This window comes from Oenanthe melanoleuca, chromosome 2 (genome assembly GCF_029582105.1).
Source record: "Oenanthe melanoleuca isolate GR-GAL-2019-014 chromosome 2, OMel1.0, whole genome shotgun sequence".
Taxonomy (NCBI): domain Eukaryota; kingdom Metazoa; phylum Chordata; class Aves; order Passeriformes; family Muscicapidae; genus Oenanthe; species Oenanthe melanoleuca.
The window spans coordinates 1,305,034-1,331,952 of NC_079335.1; the positions used below are offsets into that span (position 1 = coordinate 1,305,034).

General features: G+C 51.1%; 5 protein-coding genes and 1 pseudogene across 5 annotated transcripts; all 6 read left to right on the forward strand.

The window, feature by feature from the left end:
- The first annotated feature begins 988 nt into the window (after window positions 1-988).
- Window positions 989-4,401, forward strand: LOC130249783 (feather beta keratin-like). Its single transcript, XM_056484853.1, has 2 exons — window positions 989-1,251; window positions 4,323-4,401. The coding sequence occupies exons 1-2, from the start codon at window positions 989-991 to the stop codon at window positions 4,399-4,401; spliced, it is 342 nt and encodes a 113-aa protein (XP_056340828.1).
- A 2,503-nt stretch (window positions 4,402-6,904) lies between these two features.
- LOC130249785 (feather beta keratin-like) lies at window positions 6,905-7,500 on the forward strand (annotated as a pseudogene).
- A 2,782-nt stretch (window positions 7,501-10,282) lies between these two features.
- Window positions 10,283-10,594, forward strand: LOC130249786 (feather beta keratin-like). Its single transcript, XM_056484854.1, has one exon. It carries the CDS (start codon window positions 10,283-10,285, stop codon window positions 10,592-10,594), a length of 312 nt encoding a protein of 103 aa, XP_056340829.1.
- Window positions 10,595-13,508: 2,914 nt separating this feature from the next.
- LOC130249926 (feather keratin-like) lies at window positions 13,509-13,787 on the forward strand. Its single transcript, XM_056485096.1, has one exon. It carries the CDS (start codon window positions 13,509-13,511, stop codon window positions 13,785-13,787), a length of 279 nt encoding a protein of 92 aa, XP_056341071.1.
- A 2,819-nt stretch (window positions 13,788-16,606) lies between these two features.
- LOC130249787 (feather beta keratin-like) lies at window positions 16,607-19,999 on the forward strand. The gene is made up of 2 exons (XM_056484855.1): window positions 16,607-16,869; window positions 19,921-19,999. Exons 1-2 carry the CDS (start codon window positions 16,607-16,609, stop codon window positions 19,997-19,999), a joined length of 342 nt encoding a protein of 113 aa, XP_056340830.1.
- A 2,814-nt stretch (window positions 20,000-22,813) lies between these two features.
- Window positions 22,814-26,223, forward strand: LOC130249788 (feather beta keratin-like). The gene is made up of 2 exons (XM_056484857.1): window positions 22,814-23,076; window positions 26,145-26,223. Exons 1-2 carry the CDS (start codon window positions 22,814-22,816, stop codon window positions 26,221-26,223), a joined length of 342 nt encoding a protein of 113 aa, XP_056340832.1.
- The last annotated feature ends 696 nt before the right edge of the window (window positions 26,224-26,919 follow it).

Genomic DNA, 26,919 nt, shown 5'->3' on the forward strand with positions numbered 1-26,919 from the left:
TAAAGAACAAAAAGGTCAACACAATTTTTATCTGAAAATGAATGTCCAGAGCTCCTTCAACTACTCCTCACATTGCCTACCTATCCTTCAATAATTTTCCTTTCGAGTTTACGCTCAGAGCCCAGCAATGACACCCCAGAGCCTGACCTTGCTGGGCCCAGCTGAGACGAGCGCTATGGATGAACCAACACAAGGCATTGGACAGTAGGGGAGGTGTCACAGGGACTGTTTTCCCATCTCCAGTGGGAAAGGCCTGGCATGTAGACAGGTTTAGAATGCAAGCAATGGAAAGAGAGAGAGAGAGATAATGTGAAGGAAGGGAAACCTGTCAACCCCAGAAGACCTGCAAAGCCCAGATGAGCCTGACAGGGCAGTAGGGGAATGAGCACTCCAAAAACACACTCACAAACCAGAGCACACATGGGCCATGAGGTGACTTAAGCAATGACACCCCACTGTCCAAAGCACTGGTCACGTCCACATCCCTCCCCAAAAAACAACATTTGGTCTCCAATACATTTATTTTAAAAGCTGCCGCCAAGGTCAGATGAACACAGACTCAAAAGAAGGACATGACACTGCAGAGTTGTGGGATGAAAAACACTCATCACCACAGGACACGACACTCTGAGCCAGCCAGGAAATATGGCTTGCAAATTGCCCCAAGGCCATTGGACCACGCTGTCCCGCCCCTCCAGAACCAGCATAAAAGCCAGCCCAGAGCCTCTCTCCCTCACACACTTCTCCTCACACCTTCTCCTCCTGCTGACAACAAGGTGAGTCTCAAGCCCCTGACCTCCTGCTCTTGCACCCCTGACCCCTCTATCCAGCATGTTCAGTAACAGCCTCAGCAGCCCTCACGCCTCCCCACAGCCCCACAACAGCCTCCACACTCCCTCACCCTCCTGCATCAACACCCCTCACACCCCCACACCCCTGCCCTGCCTCACCCCCCCTCTCTCTTCCAGGGACCCTCCACACCACACCCATGGCCTGCAACAGCCTCTGCCGACCCTGCGGACCCACCCCGCTGGCCAACAGCTGCAACGAGCCCTGTGCCCTGCAATGCCAGGACTCCCGCGTCATCATCAACCCTTCCCCTGTGCTGGTCACCCTGCCAGGACCCATCATGACCTCCTTCCCCCAGAGCACCGCCGTCGGATCCACCTCCTCGGCTGCCGTGGGCACTGAACTCAATGCCCAGGGACAGCCCATCTCTGGGGGATTTGGCTTTGGCCTTGGCTATGGGCTGGGAGGCCTGGGCTGTGGCTATGGCAGAAGGGGCGGCTACATCTGCTAAGGACCCTCAGCACCACTCCTGACACCACCAGCTCAGGGCTCTGGAAACAGCTCCTGCAACCAAAGCACCTTGGCTGATGGTCATCCCACGATCATCCCGCACTGATTCCTTCAGCTTCTTCTTTCTCAGAATTCTTTCGCTTCAATAAACGTTTCTTGTATCAGAATCTGTGTTGCTTCCTCTTCTTTTGGAATTCCAATGCTCTCACATCCTGACCTTACACAGTGCACTACTCAACCTTTATATTGGATGGGAAAGGAGCAAAGAACATTTCTTAGCAAATATGTCACCACTAGTAACAACCAATGCTGACATGGAAAACAGAAGAGAGGAGGGAACTTCCAGAAAATGACACAAGCCCATCACCTGCTGTCCCAAATGCATGAACATAAAAATTCTGTCCTGGGCAGAGCCCTGCCAAAGTCACCCTCTGCCACTAGAACGATTCTCTTTGCAGCAGCACTCTTGAGTCTTCCCAGTGAACAGAGGAATAACATCACGCACTTGGGCAGGAACTCTGGAGAGGAAATGCTTCCATCCATTCTTCTCAAGCAGGCCCGGCAGGAGCAAGGTTTCCAGGACTGTATCCAGTTCAGTTTTGGAGCTCCCAGGAAGGGGTACTCACCATCCCCTACACACACTAAGCACCCATACCCACAGAAAAAACCTTACCTACGGAATTCAGCCTCTTTTCACTCGTGCACCTGCCCCGCTACCCTTAACGTGTGTCTTGCTGAGAACAGCTGGGCTCCCACACATTCATGAAATCTCCTGCCCAGCCTTGTCTCCTCAGTCTCTCAGCTCATCCCTCAAGGGAAGATTCTCCAGCCCTTGCACTCCCTGGTGGCTCTCAACTGATCTTTCTTCACAACCCCCTACTGATTCTTCACCTGTGGAGGACAGAACTGTCCACACCACTCCACATGTGCTCTCACCAGTGCTCGAAAGACAGGAAGGACCACTCCACCCAACTTCAGGGCAACAGTTTCCAAACATCTGTCCTGGACATAGGTGACATCCTTTGAAGTAAAGCCCCACTGCAACCTTGTCATCCCTTTCTTCTCCACCAGCAGCACTGGGTCCTGATCAGAAAAGCCACTTTCCAAACACTCAGCCCACAAACATTATAGGGAGCCAAGTGCAATTCCTGTACAGATGCAGAACTTCAGGGTCCCCATGGTTCATTTTCTGGGGGATTCCTTTAACCCTCAGTCTCCAGGTCCTTCTGACTGCTGGAACAGCCAAGTGGTGCCTTAGCCACTCCACCACCTGCCAACTTACTGAAGGGGCAACTCTCCACTGCTGATACGGAATGGAAGAGTCCAGGTGCTCACACCTGGCACAGCTGCAGAGCCCAGACCATTCTGACACAGCTGCCATGAAATTGGGCCCCTCTTCAGACCACACCCACAAACTAAACCACACTAGTACCACAAAATGACCACACTGATGAATCCCATTGTTTTCCTAGGCATTAGTTGTATATTCTGTTTTCTCTGACATGCACCCTCCAAGCAAATCCTCCCAAATACCAACTCTCACTTCAAAGCTTCCGCTACGGTCAGATGGACACGGCCTCAAGAGCAGGACATGACACTGCACAGGTGTGCGGTGGAAGACAATCCCCACATCATGACCTGCAACGCTCTGGCAAACAAAATTCATGTTATGATTTCCATCCAGATTCCTCCACAGAGAAACTAGCTCAACATTATTTTCTGAAAACACTCCCCTCATCATGACTTGCAAGTCTATACCAGACAAAACTGATTTTACAATTTCTGTTCAGGTACATCTAGAGTAGAAAAAAGTAAACCGGCTTTTTCTGAAAAGTGAATGTCTGGAATTCCTTCAACTACTCCTCATGTCTTTTTCTCTTCTTTCACCTGTTTTCCTTTCTGCTTTCCACTCAGAGCCCAGCAATGACACCCCACAGCCTGACCTTGCTGGGCTCAGCTGAGACAAGCGCTATGGATGAACCAACACAAGGCATTGGACAGTAGGAGAGGCATCACAGGGATTGTTTTCCCATCTCCAGTGGGAAAGGCCTGGCATGTAGACAGGTTTAGAATGTAAGCAATTGAAAGAGAGAGAGAGAGAGAATGCGATGGAAGGGAAACCTGTCAACCCCAGAACAGCTGCAAAGCCCAGATGAGCCTGAAAGGGCAGTAGGGGAATGAGCACTCCAAAAACACACTCACAAACCAGAGCACACATGGGCCATGGGGTGACTTAAGCAATGACACCCCACTGTCCAAAGCTCTGGTCACGTCCACATCCCTCCACAAAAAAAAAACCTTTTTCGTCTCTAATACATTTATTTCAAAGCTGCTGCCAAGGTCAGATGGACACAGAATCAAAAGAAGGACATGACACTGCAGAGTTGTGGGATGAAAAACACTCATCACCACAGGACATGACACTCTGAGCCAGCCAGGAAATATGGCTTGCAAATTGCCCCTAGGCCATTGGACCACGCTGTCCCGCCCCTCCAGAACCAGCATAAAAGCCAGCCCAGAGCCTCTCTCCCTCACACATTTCTCCTCACACCTTCTCCTCCTACTGACAACAAGGTGAGTCTCAAGCCCCTGATCCTCCTGCTCCTGCACCCTAGCCCCTCTTTTTTGCAGCACACTCAGCAACAGCCTCAGCAGCCCTCACGCCTCCCCACAGCCCCACAACAGCCTCCACACTCCCTCACCCTCCTGCATCAACACCCCTCACATCCCCACACCCCTGCCCTTCCTCACCCAACCCTCTCTCTTCCAGGGACCCTCCACACCACACCCATGGCCTGCAACAGCCTCTGCCGACCCTGCGGACCCACCCCGCTGGCCAACAGCTGCAACGAGCCCTGTGCCCTGCAATGCCAGGACTCCCGCGTCATCATCAACCCTTCCCCTGTGCTGGTCACCCTGCCAGGACCCATCATGACCTCCTTCCCCCAGAGCACCGCCGTCGGATCCACCTCCTCGGCTGCCGTGGGCACTGAACTCAATGCCCAGGGACAGCCCATCTCTGGGGGATTTGGCTTTGGCCTTGGCTATGGGCTGGGAGGCCTGGGCTGTGGCTATGGCAGAAGGGGCGGCTACATCTGCTAAGGACCCTCAGCACCACTCCTGACACCACCAGCTCAGGGCTCTGGAAACAGCTCCTGCAACCAAAGCACCTTGGCTGATGCTCGTCCCACGATCACTCCAAAGGTGATTCCTTCTGCTTATCCTTTCTCAGAATTCTTTCACTTCAATAAATGTTTCTTGTATCAGAACATGAGTTGCTTCCTCTTCTTTTGGAATTCCAATGGTCTCACATCATTACCCAGTGTTATTCCACTACTCACCCATGATGGGGGATGGAAAAAGGAGGAAAGAATTCTTCTTGGCAGATATGTCCCCACCAGTGACAACCAATGCTGATACAAGAAACAGGAGATGGGAGACCTTCCAGAACGTGATACAAGACCATCAGCTGATACAACAAAGGCTTGTACACAACAATTCTGTTTTGGACTATGCCCTGCCAGTCACTCTCTGGAAGCACACACTTCAAAAATTCCCTTCCCAGAAGCATTCCTGAATTCCACTAACTAACAAAGGAACAAGAGCATAGTGCAGTTGGGCAGGAACTCCGGAGAGCAAATGCTTCCATTCCTTCTGCTAAAGCAGGCCCAGGAGGAGCAGGATTTCCAGGACTATGGCCAGGTTTGTTTTGGAGCTCCAATAAGATGGAACCCATCATTGTCTACACTGTCTGGACACCCACAACCACAAAACAATTATTGCTGATGGAATTCTGTCTCATTTCACAAGTGCACTTGCCCCCTTTCCCCTCACGTGTGCAGAGCTGAAAACAGCTGGGCTCCCACACACTTGTGACACCTTCATCCAGCCTTGTCTCTTCAGTCTTAGCTCTCTCAGTGTCTCCTCTAGCAAAGATTCTCCAGCCCTTCCACTATCTCGTGGCCCAAAACTGGTCTTTGTTCACCATCCCCATTGTGCTTCTTCACCTGTGGAGGCCAGAACTGTCCACACAACTCCACACAGGATCCCACCAGTGCCCTAAAATCAGCAAGAGCCGCCTCTCTCAGCTACAGGGTAACAGTTTTCTGAAATCTGCCTTGAACATGGGTGACATCCTTTGAAGTATAGCTCCAATGCAACCTTCTAATAACTTTGCTCTCCACCAGCAACACAGGCTCCTGATCAGAAAGACCACTTTCCAAACACTCAGCCCACAACAGCATGCTGAGCTATTCCTATACAATTGCAGAACTTAATTTTTCCCTCGCTTCAACTTCAGGAGACCCCTTTAACCCTTCATCTCCAGGTCACTCTGACTGGTGGAACAGCCAAGTAGTGCCTCAGCCACTCCACCATCTAACAACTTGCTGAAGGAGCCACTCTCCCACAGCCAATATGTAATGGAAGAGTCCAGTTGCTCACATCTGGCACAGATACAAAGCCAAAAGCAGCCTGACAGACTTGGCATAGTTTGGGATCCCAGTTCACACCACACAACCCAAAATAAGGAGTTCCATAGGTTGATCTCACTGATGACACCCCGCTTCTTCAAATCCTGGTCACATCTTCAGTCCTCTTAGACAAGCACCATCAACAGCAGTTATTGGTCTCAAATACTCACACTTTAAAGGAGGAATGGCCATGATGGAAAGGGGCAGCTCCTCATACAAGGCATTGCTGCAAAGTCCAGACCACTCTGACATGACTCTGATGGAATGGGGCCCCTCTTCACACCAAACTCACAAACTAAACCACACCAGTACCACAAAATGACCTCACTGATGACATCCATGTTTATCCTAGGCTTCTATTGTATATTCTGGTTTCCCTGACACACATCTTCCATGCAAATGCTTCCTTATACCAACTCTCACTTTAAAGCTACTGCTATGGTCAGAAGGACATGGATTCAACAGCAGGACATGACATGGAAGGATTGTGGGAAGGAAAACAATCCCCATATCATGACCTCCTGTAAGGCATTGGCAGACAAAACTTATATTATGATTTCCATTCAGGTTCATCTAGGGAGTAACAAGATCCTGCTTTTCTGAAAAGTGAATGTCTAAAGTTCCATAAACTGCTCCCCACATCTCTTCTTCTCCTTATCCTTCACCAGCTATGGATAAGAAAACAGAAGACCTTGGGGACTATGGGAGGCAGCCCGAAATCACAGGAATCACATTCCCATATCCAGGGGGACAGACCTGGAATACAGAAAGGTTTAGAAATTTCACAGCATGATAGGGAGACAGAAGATGTGATAGAAGGGGACACCTGTCACCACCATATGTGCTGCAAAGCCCAAACCACCCTGATGTGGTTGTGGTGGAATGAGGCCCCTCTTCACCACACACCCACAAAACCACAGCACAGCACTGCCACAGTGATGACACCGCACCCCTCCAAAGCTCTGGTCACGTCTACATCCCTCCCAGACAAACAACATCAACAGAAGCATTTGGGCTTTAATACTTGCATTTAAAAGCTGTCGTCAAGGTCATGGCATCAAGAGCAGGACATGACACCGCAGAGTTGTGAGAAGCAAAACACTCCCCACCTCAGGACTCACCAGGTCTGCAAAATGCCCCAAGGCCATGGGACAAGGCTGTCCCATCCCTCCAAGACCAGCATAAAAGCCAGCCCAGAGCCTCTCTCCCTCACACACTTCTCCTCACACCTTCTCCTCCTGCTCCTGCTACACAGCAAGGTGAGTGTCAAGCCCTTGATTCTCCTGCTCCTTCACACCAGACTTCGCTCTTCCAGCACACTAAGGCCCAGCCTGAGCAGCCCTCACGCCTCCCCACACTGTCCTAGCCCCTGTCCTTCTTCAAACCCTCTCTTCCAGGGACCCTCCACACCACACCCATGGCCTGCAACAGCCTCTGCCGACCCTGCGGACCCACCCCGCTGGCCAACAGCTGCAACGAGCCCTGTGCCCTGCAATGCCAGGACTCCCGCGTCATCATCAACCCTTCCCCTGTGCTGGTCACCCTGCCAGGACCCATCATGACCTCCTTCCCCCAGAGCACCGTCGTCGGATCCACCTCCTCGGCTGCCGTGGGCACTGAACTCAATGCCCAGGGACAGCCCATCTCTGGGGGATTTGGCTTTGGCCTTGGCTATGGGCTGGGAGGCCTGGGCTGTGGCTATGGCAGAAGGGGCGGCTACATCTGCTAAGGACCCTCAGCACCACTCCTGACACCACCAGCTCAGGGCTCTGGAAACAGCTCCTGCAACCAAACCACTTTGGCTGATGGTCATCCCATGATCATCCCGCACTGATTCCTTCAGCTTCTTCTTTCTCAGAATTCTTTCGCTTCAATAAACGTTTCTTGTATCAGAATCTGTGTTGCTTCCTCTTCTTTTGGAATTCCAATGCTCTCACATCCTGACCTTACACAGTGCACTATTCATCCACTATGGTGGATGGAAAAGTAGCAAAAAAAATTTCTTAGCAAATATGTCGCCACTAGTAACAACCAATGCTGACATGGAAAACAGAAGAGAGGGGGAATTTCCAGAACATGACACAAGCCCATCACCTCTTTCCCCAAAGGCTTGGATATAAAAATTCTGTCCTGGGCAGAGCTCTGCCAAAATCACCCTCTGCCACTTGAACGATTCTCTTTGCAGCAGCACTCTTGAGTCCTCCCAGGGAACAGAGGAATAACATCACTCACTTGGGCAGGAACTCTGGAGAGGAAATGCTTCCATCCCTTCTGCTCAAGCAGGCCCGGCAACAGCAAGGTTTCCAGGACTGTATCCAGTTCAGTTTTGGAGCTCCCAGGAAGGGGTTCCCAGCCTCTCCTACATGCACTAAGCACCCATACCCACAGAAAAAACCTTACCTAAGGAATTCAGCCTCTTTTCACTCGTGCACCTGCCCCGTTACCCTTAACGTGTGCCGTGCAGAGAACAGCTGGGCTCCCACACATTCATGAAATCTCCTGCCCAGCCTTGTCTCCTCAGTCTCCCAGCTAATCCCCCAAGGGAAGATTCTCCAGCCCTTGCACTATCTGGTGGCTCCCAACTGATCTTTCTTCACAACCCCCTACTGATTCTTCACCTCTGGAGGACAGAACTGTCCACACCACTCCACATGTGCTCTCACCAGTGCTTGAAAGACAGGAAGGACCACTTCACCCTACTTCAGGGAAACAGTTTCCAAACATCTGTCCTGGACACAGGAGACATCCTTTGAAGTAAAGCCCCACTGCAACCCTGTGATCCCTTTCTTCTCCACCAGCAGCACTGAGTCCTGATCAGAAAAGCCACTTTCCAAACACTCAGCCTGCAACATGATAGGGGGCCAAGTGCAATTCCTGTATAGATGCAGAACTTCAGGGTCCCCATGGCTCATTTTCTGGGGGATTCCTTTAATCCTTAGTCTCCAGGTCCTTCTGACTGGTGGAACAGCCAAGTGGTGCCTTAGCCACTCCACCACCTGCCAACTTGCTGAAGGGGCAACTCTCCACTGCTGATACAGAACGGAAGAGTCCAGATTCCCACACCTGGCACAGATGCAGAGCCCAGACCAGTCTGACACAGCTGCCATGAAATTGGGCCCCTCTTCACACCACACCCACAAAATAAACCACACAAGTACCACAAAATGACCACACTGATGAATCCCATTTTTTTTTCCTAGTCATTAGATGTATATTCTGTTTTCTCTGACATGCACCCTCCAAGCAAATCCTCCCAAATACCAACTCTCACTTCAAAGCTTCCGCTATGGTCAGATGGACACGGCCTCAAGAGCAGGACATGACACCGCAGAGGTGTGCGGTGGAAGACAATCCCCACATCATGACCAGTAAGGCTCTGGCAAACAAAATTCATATTATGATTTCCATCCAGATTCCTCCACAGAGAAACTAGCTCAACATTATTTTCTGAAAACACTCCCCTCATCATGACTTGCAAGTCTATACCAGAAAAAACTGATTTTACAATTTCTGTTAAGGTTCATCTAGAGTGGAACAAGGCCAAGCGGCTTTCTCTGAAAAGTGGATGTCTAGAATTACTTCAACTATTCCTTATGTCTTTTTCTCTTCTTTCACCTGTTTTCCTTTCTGGTTTTCACTCAGAGCCCAGCAATGACACCCCACAGCCTGACCTTGCTGGGCCCAGCTGAGACGAGCGCTACGGATGAACCAACACAAGGCATTGGACAGCAGGGGAGGCGTCACAGGGATTGTTTTCCCATCTCCAGTGGGAAAGGCCTGGCATGTAGACAGGTTTAGAATGCAAGCAATGGAAAGAGAGAGAGAGAGATAATGTGATGGAAGGGAAACCTGTCAACCCCAGAAGAGCTGCAAAGCCCAGATGAGCCGGACAGGGCAGTAGGGGAATGAGCACTCCAAAAACACACTCACAAACCAGAGCACACATGGGCCATGAGGTGACTTAAGCAATGACACTCCACTGTCCAAAGCTCTGGTCATGTCCACATCCCTCCCCAAAAAATAACATTTGGTCTCTAATACATTTATTTAAAAGCTGCTACCAAGGTCAGATGGACACAGAATCAAAAGAAGGACATGACACTGCAGAGTTGTGGGATGAAAAACACACACCACCACAGGACACGACACTCTGAGCCAGCCAGGAAATATGGCTTGCAAATTGCCCCAAGGCCATTGGACCATGCTGTCCCGCCTCTCCAGAACCAGCATAAAAGCCGGCCCAGAGTCTCTCTCCCTCACACACTTCTCCTCACACCTTCTTCTCCTGCTGACAGCAAGGTGAGTCTCAAGCCCCTGACCTCCTGCTCCTGCACCCCGGGCCCCTCTCTTCCAGCACACTCAGCCCAAGCCTCAGCAGCCCTCACCCCTCCCCACAGCCCCACAACAGCCTCCACACTCCCTCACCCTCCTGCATCACCACCCCTCACACCCCCACACCCCTGCCCTGCCTCACTCCCCTCTCTCTTCCAGGGACCCTCCACACCACACCCATGGCCTGCAACAGCCTCTGCCGACCCTGCGGACCCACCCCGCTGGCCAACAGCTGCAACGAGCCCTGTGCCCTGCAATGCCAGGACTCCCGCGTCATCATCAACCCTTCCCCTGTGCTGGTCACCCTGCCAGGACCCATCATGACCTCCTTCCCCCAGAGCACCGCCGTCGGATCCACCTCCTCGGCTGCCGTGGGCACTGAACTCAATGCCCAGGGACAGCCCATCTCTGGGGGATTTGGCTTTGGCCTTGGCTATGGGCTGGGAGGCCTGGGCTGTGGCTATGGCAGAAGGGGCGGCTACATCTGCTAAGGACCCTCAGCACCACTCCTGACACCACCAGCTCAGGGCTCTGGAAACACCTCCTGCAACCAAAACAACTTCGGTGATGGTCACCTCACTTGTACCTCACACCTGATTCCTTCAGCTTCTTTTTTCTCCAAATTCTTTCATTCAATAAATGTTTCTTGTATCAGAACATGAGTTGCTTCCTCTTCTTTTGGAATTCCAATGGTCTCACATCCTCACCCTGTCCAATGCCACTACTCAACCACTAGAGTGGATCGAAAAGGAGCAAAGAACTTTTCTTAGCATATATGTCCCCACCAATAACAACCAACACTGCAAAAGAGGAGAGAGGGGGGATCTTCTGCAACATGATACAATCCCATCACCTGGTACACCAAAGTCTTGGACACAACCATTCTTTCCTGGCCACTCCCCTGCCAAGTCACTCTATACCAGCACACACTTGAAAAGCTCTGTTTCCAGATGGATTCTTAAATCATCCCAGCAAAGAGAGGAACAAGAGCATCATCCACTTGGGCAGGAAATCTGGACAGCAAGTTCTTCCATCATCTCTGCTCAAGCAGAACCAGTAGGAGCAGGATTTCCAGGACCAGGGGCAATTTAGTTTAGGAGCTCCCAGGAGAGAGAACATAACATCTCCTACACTCTCAGGGCACCCCTACCCACAAAAAAATTGTTGCTGATGGAATTCTGTCTCATTTCACAAGGGCACTTGCCTGCTTTCCCTTCACATGTGCAGTGCTGAGAACGGCTGGGCTCCCACACACTCGTGACACCTTCACCCAGCCGTATTTCCTCAGTCTCATCTCTCTCGATCTCTCCTCTAGCAAAGATTCCCCAGCCCTTCCATTATCTCGTGGCCTTCAACTGGTATTTGTTCACTATCCCCAATGTGCTTCTTCACCTGTGGAGGCCGGAACTGTCCACACCACGCCACATGGGATCTCACCAGTGCTTTAAAGACAGGAAGAGCCACCTCTCCCAACTTCATGTCAACAATTTTCTGAAAACTGCCTTGAACATGGGTGACATTTTTGAAGTAAAGCTCCAATGCAACCTTCTAAGCACTTTGCTCTTCACCAGCACCACAGGGTCCTTGTCAGAAAAGTCACTTTCCAAACACTCAGCCCACAACATGATGCTGAGCCAAGTGCTATTCCTACCCACATGCAGAACTTAATTTTTCCTTTGCTTCAACTTCAGGAGATCCCTTTAACCCTCAATCTCCAGGTCACTCTGACTGGTGAAAAGCCAAGTGGTGCCTCAGACATTCCACCATCTAACAACTTGCTGAAGGGGCCCCTCTCCAACTGCCAATATGGAATGGAAGAATCCAGGCGCTCACACCTGGCACAGATGCAGAGCCCAGAGCAGCATGACACATCTGGCATAGTTTGGGGTGATTTTTCACATCACACAACCCAAAATCATGAGTTCCATAGGGTGACCTCACTGATGACATCTCATCTCTCCAAATCCTGGACATGCCTTCAGTCCACTTTGACACACAACATCAACAGCAGCTATTGGTCTCAAATACTCACACTTTAAAGAAGGAATGGCCACGCTGGAAAGGGGCAGCTCCTCATGCACGGCACTGCTGCAAAGCCCAGACCAGCCTGACACGACTCCAATGGAATGGGGCCCCTCTTCACACCACATCCACAAACAAAACCACACAAGTACCACAAAATTACCTCAATTATGACATCCATGTTTATCCTACGCTCCTGTTGTATACTCTGCTTTCCCTGACACACAACTTCCATACCAATCCTCCCAAATCCCAGCTCTCACTTTAAAGCTATTGCTCTGGTCAGAAGGACATGACCTCAAGAGTAGGACATGACAATGAAGGAATGTGGGAAGAAAAACACTCCTCACATCATGATTTGCAAGTCTATGGCAGAAAAAACCAATGTTAAAATTTCCATTTAGCCACATCTAAAGAGCAACAAGGTCAACACTATTTTTTTCTGAAAATGAATGTCTAGAGCTCGTTCAATTACTCTTCACATCGCCTACCTATCCTTCAATAATTTTCCTTTCTAGTTTACGCTCAGAACCAGCAGTGACACCCCAGAGTCTGACCTTGCTGGGCCCAGCTGAGACGAGCGCTACGGATGAACCAACACAAAGAATTGGAACGCAGGGGAGGCTTCACAGGGACTGTTTTCCCATCTCCAGTGGGAAAGGCCTGGCATGTAGACAGGTTTAGAATGTAAGCAATGGAAAGAGAGAGAGAGAGGGAATGTGATGGAAGGGAAACCTGCCAACCCCAGAAGAGCTGCAAAGCCCAGATGAGCCGGACAGGGCAGTAGGGGAATGAGCACTTCAAAAACACACTCACAAACCAGAGCACACATAGGCCATGGGGTGACTTAAGCAATGACACCCCACTGTCCAAAGCTCTGGTCACATCCACATCCCTCCCCAAAAAACAACATTTGGTCTGTAATACATTTATTTAAAAGCTGCCGCCAAGGTCAGATGGACACAGACTCAAAAGAAGGACTTGAAACTGCAGAGTTGTGGGATGAAAAACACTCATCACCACAGGACACGACACTCTGAGCCAGCCAGGAAATATGGCTTGCAAATTGCCACAAGGCCATTGGACCACGCCGTCCCACCCCTCCAGAACGAGCATAAAAGCCAGCCCACAGCCTCTCTCCCTCACACCTTCTTGTCCTGCTGACAGCAAGGTGAGTCTCAAGCCCCTGACCTCCTGCTCCTGCACCCCTGACCCCTCTCTTCCAGCACACTCAGCCCCAGCCTCAGCAGCCCTCACGCGTCCCCACAGCCCCACAACAGCCTCCACACTCCCTCACCCTCCTGCATCACCACCCTTCACACCCCCACAGACCAGCCCTGCCTCACTCCCCTCTCTCTTCCAGGGACCCTCCACACCACACCCATGGCCTGCAACAGCCTCTGCCGACCCTGCGGACCCACCCCGCTGGCCAACAGCTGCAACGAGCCCTGTGCCCTGCAATGCCAGGACTCCCGCGTCATCATCAACCCTTCCCCTGTGCTGGTCACCCTGCCAGGACCCATCATGACCTCCTCGGCTGCCGTGGGCACTGAACTCAATGCCCAGGGACAGCCCATCTCTGGGGGATTTGGCTTTGGCCTTGGCTATGGGCTGGGAGGCCTGGGCTGTGGCTATGGCAGAAGGGGCGGCTACATCTGCTAAGGACCCTCAGCACCACTCCTGACACCACCAGCTCAGGGCTCTGAAAACAGCTCCTGCAACCAAAACAACTTCGGTGATGGTTACCTCACTTGTACCTCATACCTGATTCTTTCAGCTTCTTCTTTCTCCAAATTCTTTTATTCAATAAATGTGTCTTGTATCAGAACATGAGTTGCTTCCTTTTCTTTTTGGAATTCCAATGGCCTCCCGTCCTCACCCTGTGCAATGCCACTACTCACCCATTACGATGGACGGAAAAGGAGCAAAGAAAATTTGTTAGCAAATATGTCCCCACCAGTGATAAGCAACGGTGATGTGGGAAACAGGAGAGAGGAGGGATCTCCCAGAACATGACACAAGGCCATCACCGGATACAACAAAGACTTAAACACAGCAATTCTGTCCTGGGCACTCCTCTGGCAAAGTCACTCTATGCCAGCACACAATTGAAACACTCTTTCCAGCTGCATTCTTAAATCATCCCAGCAAACAGAGGAACTTGAGTGGGAACTCTGGAGACTAAATGCTTCCATCCTCCCTGCTCAAGCAGGCCCAGCAGGAGCAGAATTTCCAGGACAACAGCCAATTCAGTCCTCCACGTAGAGGGACCCCATTGTGTCTTACACTCTGTGAGAATCCAAACACACCGAAGAATTCTTGTCTCTTTTGCCCATGGAATTCCATCTATTTTCACTTCTCCACGTGCTTCCTTTCCCTTCACATGTGCAGTGCTGAGAACACTGAGCTGATCATCCACACACACCTGTGACACCTCCTGCCCAGCCTTGTCTCCTGGTAGTCCCAGCGCTCTCAATCTCTCCTTTAGCAAAGATCTACAAGACCCTGAAATATCTGGTGGACCTCAGCTGGTATTCATTCACTTCCCTTATTGTTGTTCTTCACCTGTGGAGGCCAGAACTGGCCACACCACTCCACAAGAGATCTCACTAGAGATCTAAAGACAGGAAGGGCCACCTCTCCCAACTTCAGGGCAACAGTTTTCTGAAATCTGTCACGGACACAGCTGACATCCTTTGAAGTAAAGCTCCAACTCAACCTTGTGGTCTCTTTGTCCTCCACGAGGCGCTTTCCAGACTCTCAGTCCACAGCATGACCAGGGGCCCAGTGCTATTCCTTTCCAGATGCAGAGCTTCACATTTTCTGCTCTTGAAATGCAGGAGATTTCTTGAACAGTTAGCTTCCACATCCCTCTGCCTGGTGGAATTACCAAGTGGTGCCTCAGCCACTCCATCATCTGCCAACTTGCTGAGGAGGCAACTCTCCCACAGCCCACATGGAACAGAGTCGAGGCGCTCACACCTGGCACAGATGCAGAGCCCAGAGCAGCCTGAAAGACCTGGCATAGTTTGGGGCCACTCTTCATATCACACCCACAAACACAAAACCATGACTTGTACAGGCTGACCTCACTGATGACACCTCACTTCTCCAAATCTTGGTGATGTCTTCAGTCCCCTTTGAAACACACCATCAACACCAGATTTTAGGCTCAAATACACTTTAAAGGAGGAATGAATGTGATGAAAGGGACAGCCCATCACGTGCAGCACTGCTGCAAAGGCCAGACTAAGCTGAAATGCCTGTGATGGAATCACCCCCCTTCACATCACACCCATAAACCAAACCAAACCAAACCAAACCACAGAGCTACACAAAATGACCTCACTGATGACACTCCTACTCATTCTAGGATTTTATTGTATATTCTGGTTTCCTTGACACACAGCTTCCATGCCAATCCTCCCAAATACCAGCTCTCACTTTAAGCTACAGCTATGGTCAGAAGGACATGACCTCAAGAGTAAAACATGACACTGCAGAGGAGTGGGAAAGAAAACACTCCCCACATCATGACCCTTCATGCTGTGTCAGGCAAAACTGATATTATGATTTCCATTCAGATTCCACTAGAGAGTAAGAAGGTCCACCCTCTTTTTCTGAAAAGTCAATGTCTGCAGTTCCATAAACTGCTCGTCATGTCTGCTTCTCCTTATTCCTCAATAGTTATGGATGAACTAACACAAGACCTTGGGGACTATGGGAAGCACCCCTAAATCACAAGAACTGCCTTCCCATCTCCACTGGGAAAGAGTTGGAATATAGAGAGGTTTAGAAATTTTGCAACATGATAGGGAGACAGAAAATGTGATGGAAGGGGACACCTGCCACCTCCAGAAGAGCTGCAAAATCCAAATGACCCAAACGTGGCTGTGGTGGAATGAGGCCTCTCTTCACCACACAGTCACAAAACCACAGCACAGCACTGCCACAGTGATGACACCCCACCCCTCCAAAACTCTGGTCACGTCTTCATCCCTCCCAGACAAACAACATCAAAAGCAGCCTTTTAGTCTCTAATACGTGCATTTAAAAGCTGCCGTCAAGGTCATAGGCTCAAGAGCAGGACATGACACCGCAGAGTTGTGGGAACCAAAACACTCCCCACCTCAGGGATCACCAGGCCTGCAAAATGCCCCAAGGACATGGGACAAAGCAGTACCGCCCCTCCAGAACCAGCATAAAAGCCAGCCCAGAGCCTCTCTCCCTCACACACTTCTCCTCACACCTTCTCCTCCTACTGACAACAAGGTGAGTCTCAAGCCCCTGACCCTCCTACTCCTGCACCTCGGCCCCTCGCTTCCAGCACACTCAGCAACAGCCTCAGCAGCCCTCACGCCTCCCCACAGCCCCACAACAGCCACCACACTCCCTCACCCTCCTGCATCACCACCCCTCACACCCCCACACCCCTGCCCTGCCTCACCCCCTCTCTTCCAGGGACCCTCCACACCACACCCATGGCCTGCAACAGCCTCTGCCGACCCTGCGGACCCACCCCGCTGGCCAACAGCTGCAACGAGCCCTGTGCCCTGCAATGCCAGGACTCCCGCGTCATCATCAACCCTTCCCCTGTGCTGGTCACCCTGCCAGGACCCATCATGACCTCCTTCCCCCAGAGCACCGCCGTCGGATCCACCTCCTCGGCTGCCGTGGGCACTGAACTCAATGCCCAGGGACAGCCCATCTCTGGGGGATTTGGCTTTGGCCTTGGCTATGGGCTGGGAGGCCTGGGCTGTGGCTATGGCAGAAGGGGCGGCTACATCTGCTAAGGACCCTCAGCACCACTCCTGACACCACCAGCTCAGGGCTCTGGAAACAGCTCCTGCAACCAAAGCACCTTAGCTGATGGTCGTCCCACGATCATCCCGCACTGATTCCTTCAGCTTCTTCTTTCTCAGAATTCTTTCGCTTCAATAAACGTTTCTTGTATCAGAATCTGTGTTGCTTCCTCTTTCTTTGGAATTCCAATGCTCTCACAACAGTGTACTACTCAACCTTTATATTGGATGGGAAAGGAGCAAAGAACATTTCTTAGCAAATATGTCGCCACTAGTAACAACCAATGCTGACATGGGAAACAGAAGAGAGAGGGAAACTTCCAGAAAATGACACAAGCCCATCACCTGCTGTCCCAAATGCATGAACATAAAAATTCTGTCCTGGGCAGAGCTCTGGCAAAGACACCCTCTGCCACTAGAACGATTCTCTTTGCAGCAGCACTCTTGAGTCCTCCCAGGGAACAGAGGAATAACATCACGCACTTGGGCAGGAACTCTGGAGAGCAAATGCTTCCATCCCTTCTGCTCAAGCAGGCTCAGAATGAACATGGTTTTGAGGACTATGGCCAGTTCAGTTTTGGAGCTCCAACGAAGGGATACCAACCATCCCCTACACGCACTAAGCACCCATACCCACAGAAAAAACCTTACCTACGGAATTCAGCCTCTTTTCACTCGTGCACCTGCCCCGTTACCCTTAACGTGTGCCGTGCTGAGAACAGCTGGGCTCCCACACATTCATGAAATCTCCTGCCCAGCCTTGTCTCCTCAGTCTCCGAGCTCATCCCTCAAGGAAAGATTCTCCAGCCCTTGCACTGTCTGGTGGCTCTCAACTGATCTTTCTTCACAACCCCCTACTGATTCTTCACCTCTGGAGGACAGAACTGTCCACACCACTCCACATGTGCTCTCACCAGTGCTCGAAAGACAGGAAGGACCACTCCACCCAACTTCAGGGCAACAGTTTCCAAACATCTGTCCTGGACATAGATGACATCCTTTGAAGTAAAGCCCCACTGCAACCTTGTCATCCCTTTGTTCTCCACCAGCAGCACTGGGTCCTGATCAGAAAAGCCACTTTCCAAACACTCAGCCGACAAACATTATAGGGGGCCAAGTGCAATTCCTGTACAGATGCAGAACTTCAGGGTCCCCATGGTTCATTTTCTGGGGGATTCCTTTAACCCTCAGTCTCCAGGTCCTTCTGACTGGTGGAACAGCCAAGTGGTGCCTTAAGCCACTCCACCACCTGCCAACTTGCTGAAGGGGCAACTCTCCACTGCTGATACAGAATGGAAGAGTCCAAGTGCTCACACCTGGCACAGATGCAGAGTCCAAACCAGTCTGACACAGCTGTCATGAAATTGGGCCCCTCTTCACATCACACCCACAAACTAAACCACACTAGTACCACAAAATGACCACACTGATGACTCCCATATTTTTTCTAGGCATTAGTTGTATATTCTGTTTTCTCTGACATGCACCCTCCAAGCAAATCCTCCCAAATACCAACTCTCACTTCAAAGCTTCCGCTACGGTCAGATGGACACGGCCTCAAGAGCAGGACATGACACTGCACAGGTGTGCGGTGGAAGACAATCCCCACATCATGACCTGCAAGGCTCTGGCAAACAAAATTCCTATTATGATTTCCATCCAGATTCCTCCACAGAGAAACTAGCTCAACATTATTTTCTGAAAACACTCCCCTCATCATGACTTGCAAGTCTATACCAGACAAAACCGATTTTACAATTTCTGTTCAGGTATCTCTAGAGTGGAACAAGGTAAACCGGCTTTTTCTGAAAAGTGAATGTCTGGAATTCCTTCAACTACTCCTCATGTCATTTTCTCTTCTTTCACCTGTTTTCCTTTCTGGTTTTCACTCAGAGCCCAGCAATGACACCCCACAGCCTGACCTTGCTGGGCCCAGCTGAGACGAGCGCTACGGATGAACCAACACAAGGCATTGGACAGTAGGGGAGGCATCACAGGGACTGTTTTCCCATCTCCAGTGGGAAAGGCCTGGCATGTAGACAGGTTTAGAATGTAAGCAATGGAAAGAGAGAGAGAGAGAGAATGCGATGGAAGGGAAACCTGTCAACTCCAGAAGACCTGCAAAGCCCAGATTAGTCTGAAAGGGCAGTAGGGGAATGAGCACTCCAAAAACACACTCACAAACCAGAGCACACATGGGCCATGGGGTGACTTAAGCAATGACACCCCACTGTCCAAAGCTCTGGTCATGTCCACATCCCTCCCCAAAAAACAACCTTTGTTCTCTAATACATTTATTGAAAAGCTGCTGCCAAGGTCAGATGGACACAGAATCAAAAGAAGGACATGACGCTGTAGAGTTGTGTGATGAAAAACACTCATCACCATAGGACACGACACTCTGAGCCAGCCAGGAAATATGGCTTGTAAATTGCCCCAAGGCCATTAAACTATGGTGTCCCACCCCTCCAGAACCAGCATAAAAGCCGGCCCAGAGCCTCTCTCCCTCACACACTTCTCCTCACACCTTCTCCTCCTGCTGACAACAAGGTGAGTCTCAAGCCCCTGACCCTCCTGCTCCTGCACCCCGGCCCCTCTTTTCCAGCACACTCAGCCCCAGCCTCAGCAGCCCTCACACCTCCCCACAGCCACACAACAGCCTCCACACTCCCTCACCCTCCTGCATCACCACCCCTCACATCCCCACACCCCAGCCCTGCCTCACTCCCCTCTTTTCCAGGGACCCTCCACACCACACCCATGGCCTGCAACAGCCTCTGCCGACCCTGCGGACCCACCCCGCTGGCCAACAGCTGCAACGAGCCCTGTGCCCTGCAATGCCAGGACTCCCGCGTCATCATCAACCCTTCCCCTGTGCTGGTCACCCTGCCAGGACCCATCATGACCTCCTTCCCCCAGAGCACCGTCGTCGGATCCACCTCCTCGGCTGCCGTGGGCACTGAACTCAATGCCCAGGGACAGCCCATCTCTGGGGGATTTGGCTTTGGCCTTGGCTATGGGCTGGGAGGCCTGGGCTGTGGCTATGGCAGAAGGGGCGGCTACATCTGCTAAGGACCCTCAGCACCACTCCTGACACCACCAGCTCAGGGCTCTGGAAACAGCTCCTGCAACGAAAACAACTTCGGTGATGGTCACCTCACTTGTACCTCACACCTGATTCCTTCTGCTCATCCTTTCTCAGAATTCTTTCACTTCAATAAATTTTTCTTGTATCAGAACATGAGTTGCTTCCTCTTCTTTTGCAATTTCATTGGCCTCACATTCTCACCCTGTGCAATGCCACTACTCACCCATTACGATGGACGGAAAAGGAGCAAAGAAAATTTGTTAGCAAATATGTCCCCACCAGTGATAAGCAACGGTGATGTGGGAAACAGGAGAGAGGAGGGATCTCCCAGAACATGACACAAGGCCATCACCTGATACAACAAAGGCTTGAACACAGCAATTCTCTCCTGGGCACTCCTCTGCCAAAGTCACTCTATGCCAGCACACAATTGAAACACTCTTTCCAGCTGCATTCTTAAATCATCCCAGCAAACAGAGGAACAAGAGCATCACCCACTTGAGTGGGAACTCGAGAGAGGAAATGCTTCCATCCTCTCTGCTCAAGGAGGCCCGGAAGGAGCAGGATTTCCAGGACCACAGCCTGTTGGGCCCTCCAGGTAGAGGGACCTCATTGTGTCTTTCACTCTGTGAGCATCCAAACACACCGAAGAATTCTTGCTTCCTTTACCCGTGGAATTCCATCTATTTTCACTTCTCCACCTGCCTCCTTTCCCTTCACATGTGCAGTGCTGAGAACACTGAGCTGATCATCCACACACACTTGTGACACCTCTTGCCCATCCTTGTCTCCTGGTAGTCCCAGCGCTCTCAGTCTCTCCTCTAGCCAAGACCTTTAAACATCTAGTGGCCCTCAACAGGTCTTCGTTCTCAGCCTCTATTCTGCTTCTTCACATCTGGAGGCCAGAACTGTCCACACCATTCCACATGGGATTCCACCAGGGTTCTAAAGAGAGAAAGAGTCACCCTCTCACCATTTCATGGCAACAATTTTCAGGAACCTCACTTGGACACAGGTGACATCCTTTGAAATAAAGCTCCTCTGCAATCTCGTGGTCTCTTTGTTCTGCACAAGCCACCTTCCAGACCCACAGTCCACGGCACGAGCACGGGCCCAGTGCTATTTCTGCCTAAATGCAGAACTTCACATTTTCTGCACTTAAATCGCAGGAGATTTCTTGAACAATTAGCTTCCAGATCCCTCTGGGTGGTGGAACTACCAAGTGGTGCCTCAGACATTCCATCATCTGTCAACTTGCAGAGGAGGCAACTCTCCCACTGCCCACATGGAACAGAGTCCAGGTGCTCACACCAGGCACAGATGCAGAGCCCAGAGCAGCGTAACTGACCTGGGATAGTTTTGGGCCAATCTTCACTTCAAACAACCCAAAATCATGAGTTCCATAGGGTAACCTCACTGATGACACCCCATGTCTCTAAATCTTGGTCATGTCTTCAGTCCCCTTTGACATGCACCACCAAGACCAGACTCTGGGCAGAAATTTTCTTTTAAGGAGGAAATCACTGTGATGGGAAGGGCAGCTCAGCATGCACTGGCACAGCTGCAAAGCCCAGACCAGCCTGACATGGCCATGATGAAATTGGGCCCCTCTTCACACCACACCCACAAAGCAAAGCACACAAGTACCACAAAATGACCTCACTTATGACATCCATATTTATCCTAGGCTTTTATTGTGTATTCTGGTTTCCCTGACACACATCTTCCATACCAATCCTCCCAAATAGCAATTCTCACTTTAAAGCTGCTGCTATGGTCTGATGGACATAACCTCAAGTGCAGGACATGACACTGAAAGGTTGTAGGATGGAAAAAAATTCCCACATCAAGACCCATAAGGCTCTTTCAAACATAACTGATATTATGATTTCCATTCAGATTCCTCTAGAACGCAACAAGATCAACATTATTTTTTCTCAAAAGTGAATGTTTGGAGTTCCATAAACTGCTCCTCATATGTCTTCTTCTCCTTTTCCTCCACCAGCTATGGATAATGCAACACAAGACCTTGCGAATACAGGATGCATTCCTAAATCACAGGAATTACTTTTGCAACTCCAGTGGGAAAGCCTGGGAATACAGAGAGCTATAGAAATTTCACAACCTGGAAGGGAGACAGAAAATGTGATGGAAGGGGACATCTGTCACCACCAGAAGAGCTGCAAAGCCAAAAGGAGCCTGATGTGGTTGTGGTGGAATGAGGCCCCGCTGCACCACACACCCACAAAACCACAGCACAGCAACTGTCACAATGATGACACCCCACCCCTCCAAAGCTCTGGTCATATCTTCAGCCCTCCCAGACAAACAACATCAATAGCAGCCTTTGGTCTCTAATACTTGCATTTAAAAGCTGCTGCCAAGGTCACAGCCTTAAGAGCACGACATGACACTGCAGAGTTGCGGGAAGCAAAACACTCCCCACCTCAGGACTCACCAGGCCTCCAAAATGCCCCAAGGACACGGGACGAGGCTGTCCCGCCCCTCCAGGACTAGCATAAAAGGCAGCCCTGAGTCTCTCTCCCTCACACACTTCTCCTCACACCTTCTTCTCCTGCTGACAGCAAGGTGAGTCTCAAGCCCTTGACCTCCTGCTCCTGCACCCCCGGCCCTCTCTTCCAGCACACTCAGCCCCAGCCTCAGCAGCCCTCACGCGTCCCCACAGCCCCACAACAGCCTCCACACTCCCTCACCCTCCTGCATCACCACCCCTCACATCCCCACACCCCTGCCCTGCCTCACCCCTCTCTCTTCCAGGGACCCTCCACACCACACCCATGGCCTGCAACAGCCTCTGCCGACCCTGCGGACCCACCCCGCTGGCCAACAGCTGCAACGAGCCCTGTGCCCTGCAATGCCAGGACTCCCGCGTCATCATCAACCCTTCCCCTGTGCTGGTCACCCTGCCAGGACCCATCATGACCTCCTTCCCCCAGAGCACTGCCGTCGGATCCACCTCCTCGGCTGCCGTGGGCACTGAACTCAATGCCCAGGGACAGCCCATCTCTGGGGGATTTGGCTTTGGCCTTGGCTATGGGCTGGGAGGCCTGGGCTGTGGCTATGGCAGAAGGGGCGGCTACATCTGCTAAGGACCCTCAGCACCACTCCTGACACCACCAGCTCAGGAGCTCTGGAAACAGCTCCTGCAACCAAAGCACCTTGGCTGATGGTCGTCCCACGATCACTCCAAAAGTGATTCCTTCTGCTTATCCTTTCTCAGAACTCTTTCACTTCAATAAATGTTTCTTGTATCAGAACATGAGTTGCTTCCTTTTCTTTTGGAATACCAATGCTCTCTCATCCTGACCTTTCACAGTGCACTATTCATCCACTATGGTGGATGGAAAAGTGGCAAAAAACATTTCTTAGCAAATATGTCCCCACTAGTAACAACCAATGCTGACATGGGAAACAGAAGAGAAGGGGGAACTTCCAGAAAATGACACAAGCCCATCACCTGCTGTCCCAAATGCGTGGACATGAAAATTCTGTCCTGGGCAGAGCTCTGCTAAAGTCACCCTCTGCTACTTGAACGATTCTCTTTGCAGCAGCACTCTTGAGTCCTCCCAGTGAACAGAGGAATAACATCACGCACTTGGGCAGGAACTCTGGAGAGGAAATGCTTCCATCCCTTCTGCTCAAGCAGGCCCAGCAAGAGCAAGGTTTCCAGGACTGTATCCAGTTCAGTTTTGGAGCTCCAAGGAAGGGGTACCCACCATCCCCTACATGCACTAAGCACCCATACCCACAGAAAAAACCTTACCTACGGAATTCAGCCTCTTTTCACTCATGCACCTGCCCCGTTACCCTTAACGTGTGCTGTGCTGAGAACAGCTGGGCTCCCACACATTGAAGAAATCTCCTGCCCAGCCTTGTCTCCTCAGTCTCCCAGCTAATCCCCCAAGGGAAGATTCTCCAGCCCTTGCACTGTCTGGTGGCTCTCAACTGATCTTTCTTCACAACCCCCTACTAATTCTTCACCTGTGGAGGACAGAACTGTCCACACCACTCCACATGTGCTCTCACCAGTGCTCGAAAGACAGGAAGGACCACTCCACCCAACTTCAGGGCAACAGTTTCCAAACATCTGTCCTGGACATAGGTGACATCCTTTGAAGTAAAGCCCCACTGCAACCCTGTGATCCCTTTCTTCTCCACCAGCAGCACTGGGTACTGATCAGAAAAGCCACTTTCCAAACACTCAGCCTGCAACATGATAGGGGGCCAAGTGCAATTCCTGTACAGATGCAGAACTTCAGGGTCCCCACGTTTGATTTTCTGGGGAATACCTTTAACCTTCAGTCTCCAGGTCCTTCTAAATGGTGGAACAGCCAAGTGGTGCCTTAGCCACTCCACCATCCTGCCGACTTGCTGAAGGGGCAACTCTCCACTGCTGATACAGAATGGAAGAGTCCAGGTGCTCACACCTGGAACAGATGCAGAGCCCAGACCATTCTGACACAGCTGCCATGAAATTGGGCCCCTCTTCACACCACACCCACAAACTAAACAACACTAGTACCACAAAATGACCACACTGATGACTCCCATATTTTTTCCTAGGCATTAGTTGTTTATTCTGTTTTCTCTGACATGCACCCTCCAAAGAAACCCGCCCAAATACCAACTCTCACTTCAAAACTTCCGCTATGGTCAGATGGACACGGCCTCAAGAGCAGGACATGACACTGCACAGGTGTGCGGTGGAAGACAATCCCCACATCATGACCTGTAAGGCTCTGGCAAACCAAATTCCTATTATGATTTCCATCCAGATTCCTCCACAGAGAAACTAGCTCAACATTATTTTCTGAAAACACTCCCCTCATCATGACTTGCAAGTCTATACCAGACAAAACCGATTTTACAATTTCTGTTCAGGTACATCTAGAGTGGAACAAGGTAAACCGGCTTTTTCTGAAAAATGAATGTCTGGAATTCCTTCAACTACTCCTCATGTCTTTTTCTCTTCTTTCACCCGTTTTCCTTTCTGCTTTCCACTCAGAGCCCAGCAATGACACCCCACAGCCTGACCTTGCTGGCCCCAGCTGAGACAAGCGCTATGGATGAACCAACACAAGGCATTGGACAGCAGGGGAGGCATCACAGGGACTGTTTTCCCATCTCCAGTGGGAAAGGCCTGGCATGTAGACAGGTTTAGAATGTAAGCAATGTAAAGAGAGAGAGAGAGAGAATGCGATGGAAGGGAAACCTGTCAACCCCAGAACAGCTGCAAAGCCCAGATGAGCCTGAAAGGGCAGGAGGAGAATGAGCACTCCAAAAACACACTCAAAAACCACAGCACACATGGGCCATGGGGTGACTTAAGCAATGACACTCCACTGTCCAAAGCTCTGGTCACGTCCACATCCCTCCACAAAAAACAACCTTTGGTCTCTAATACATTTATTTTAAAAGCTGCTGCCAAGGTCAGATGGACACAGAATCAAAAGAAGGACATGACACTGCAGAGTTGTGCGATGAAAAACACTCACCACCACAGGACACGACACTCTGAGCCAGCCAGGAAATATGGCTTGCAAATTGCCCCAAGGCCATTGGACCACGCTGTCCCGCCCCTCCAGAACCAGCATAAAAGCCAGCCCAGAGCCTCTCTCCCTCACACACTTCTCCTCACACCTTCTTCTCCTGCTGACAGCAAGGTGAGTCTCAAGCCCCTGACCCTCCTGCTCCTGCACCCCGACCCCTCTCTTCCAGCACACTCAGCCCCAGCCTCAGCAGCCCTCACGCCTCCCCACAGCCCCACAACAGCCTCCACACTCCCTCACCCTCCTGCATCACCACCCCTCACATCCCCACACCCCTGCCCTGCCTCACCACCCTCTCTCTTCCAGGGACCCTCCACACCACACCCATGGCCTGCAACAGCCTCTGCCGACCCTGCGGACCCACCCCGCTGGCCAACAGCTGCAACGAGCCCTGTGCCCTGCAATGCCAGGACTCCCGCGTCATCATCAACCCTTCCCCTGTGCTGGTCACCCTGCCAGGACCCATCATGACCTCCTTCCCCCAGAGCACCGTCGTCGGATCCACCTCCTCGGCTGCCGTGGGCACTGAACTCAATGCCCAGGGACAGCCCATCTCTGGGGGATTTGGCTTTGGCCTTGGCTATGGGCTGGGAGGCCTGGGCTGTGGCTATGGCAGAAGGGGCGGCTACATCTGCTAAGGACCCTCAGCACCACTCCTGACACCACCAGCTCAGGGCTCTGGAAACAGCTCCTGCAACCAAAGCACCTTGGCTGATGCTTACCTCACTTGTACCTCACACCTGATTTCTTCAATTTCCTTTTTCTCAGAATTCTTTTACTGCAATAAATGTTTCTTGTATCTGAATCTGAGTTGCTTCCTTTTCTTTTGGAATTCCAATGGTCTCACATCCTCACCCTGCACAATTCCATGACTCAAACATTATGTCAGATGGGAAAAGAGCAAAGATAATTTCTTAGCAAATATGTCCCCACCAGTAACAACCAATGCCAACATGGGAAACTGGAGAGTAGGGGGGACCTTCCAGAAAATGACACAAGCCCACCACCTGATACAAAAAAATGCTCGGACACAATTCTCTCCTGGTCACTCTGGCAAAGTCACTCTATGCCAGCACACACTTGAAACACTCTTTCCAGCTGGATTCTTACATCATCCCAGCAAACAGAGGAACAAGAGCATCACCCACTTGAGTGGGAACTCTGAAGAGAAAATGCTTCCATCCTCTCTGCTCAAGCAGGCCCAGAAGGAACAGGATTTGCAGGACTACAGCCAGTTCAGCCCTCCAGGTAGAGGGACCCCATTCTGTCTTACACTCTGTGAGCATCCAAACACACTGAAGAATTCTTGTCTCTGAACTGGTATTCATTCACTT

What these genes read in the sequence shown, in the direction of transcription:
- LOC130249783 (XM_056484853.1), top strand. Translation starts at nt 989, where the DNA reads ATGGCCTGCAACAGCCTCTGCCGACCCTGCGGACCCACCCCGCTGGCC. An exon ending in TTTGGCCTTGGCTATGGGCT is followed by an intron (nt 1,252 to 4,322) that starts GGGAGGCCTGGG and finishes GCCCATCTCTGG; the next exon opens with GGGATTTGGCTTTGGCCTTG.
- LOC130249786 (XM_056484854.1), top strand. Translation starts at nt 10,283, where the DNA reads ATGGCCTGCAACAGCCTCTGCCGACCCTGCGGACCCACCCCGCTGGCC.
- LOC130249926 (XM_056485096.1), top strand. Translation starts at nt 13,509, where the DNA reads ATGGCCTGCAACAGCCTCTGCCGACCCTGCGGACCCACCCCGCTGGCC.
- LOC130249787 (XM_056484855.1), top strand. Translation starts at nt 16,607, where the DNA reads ATGGCCTGCAACAGCCTCTGCCGACCCTGCGGACCCACCCCGCTGGCC. An exon ending in TTTGGCCTTGGCTATGGGCT is followed by an intron (nt 16,870 to 19,920) that starts GGGAGGCCTGGG and finishes GCCCATCTCTGG; the next exon opens with GGGATTTGGCTTTGGCCTTG.
- LOC130249788 (XM_056484857.1), top strand. Translation starts at nt 22,814, where the DNA reads ATGGCCTGCAACAGCCTCTGCCGACCCTGCGGACCCACCCCGCTGGCC. An exon ending in TTTGGCCTTGGCTATGGGCT is followed by an intron (nt 23,077 to 26,144) that starts GGGAGGCCTGGG and finishes GCCCATCTCTGG; the next exon opens with GGGATTTGGCTTTGGCCTTG.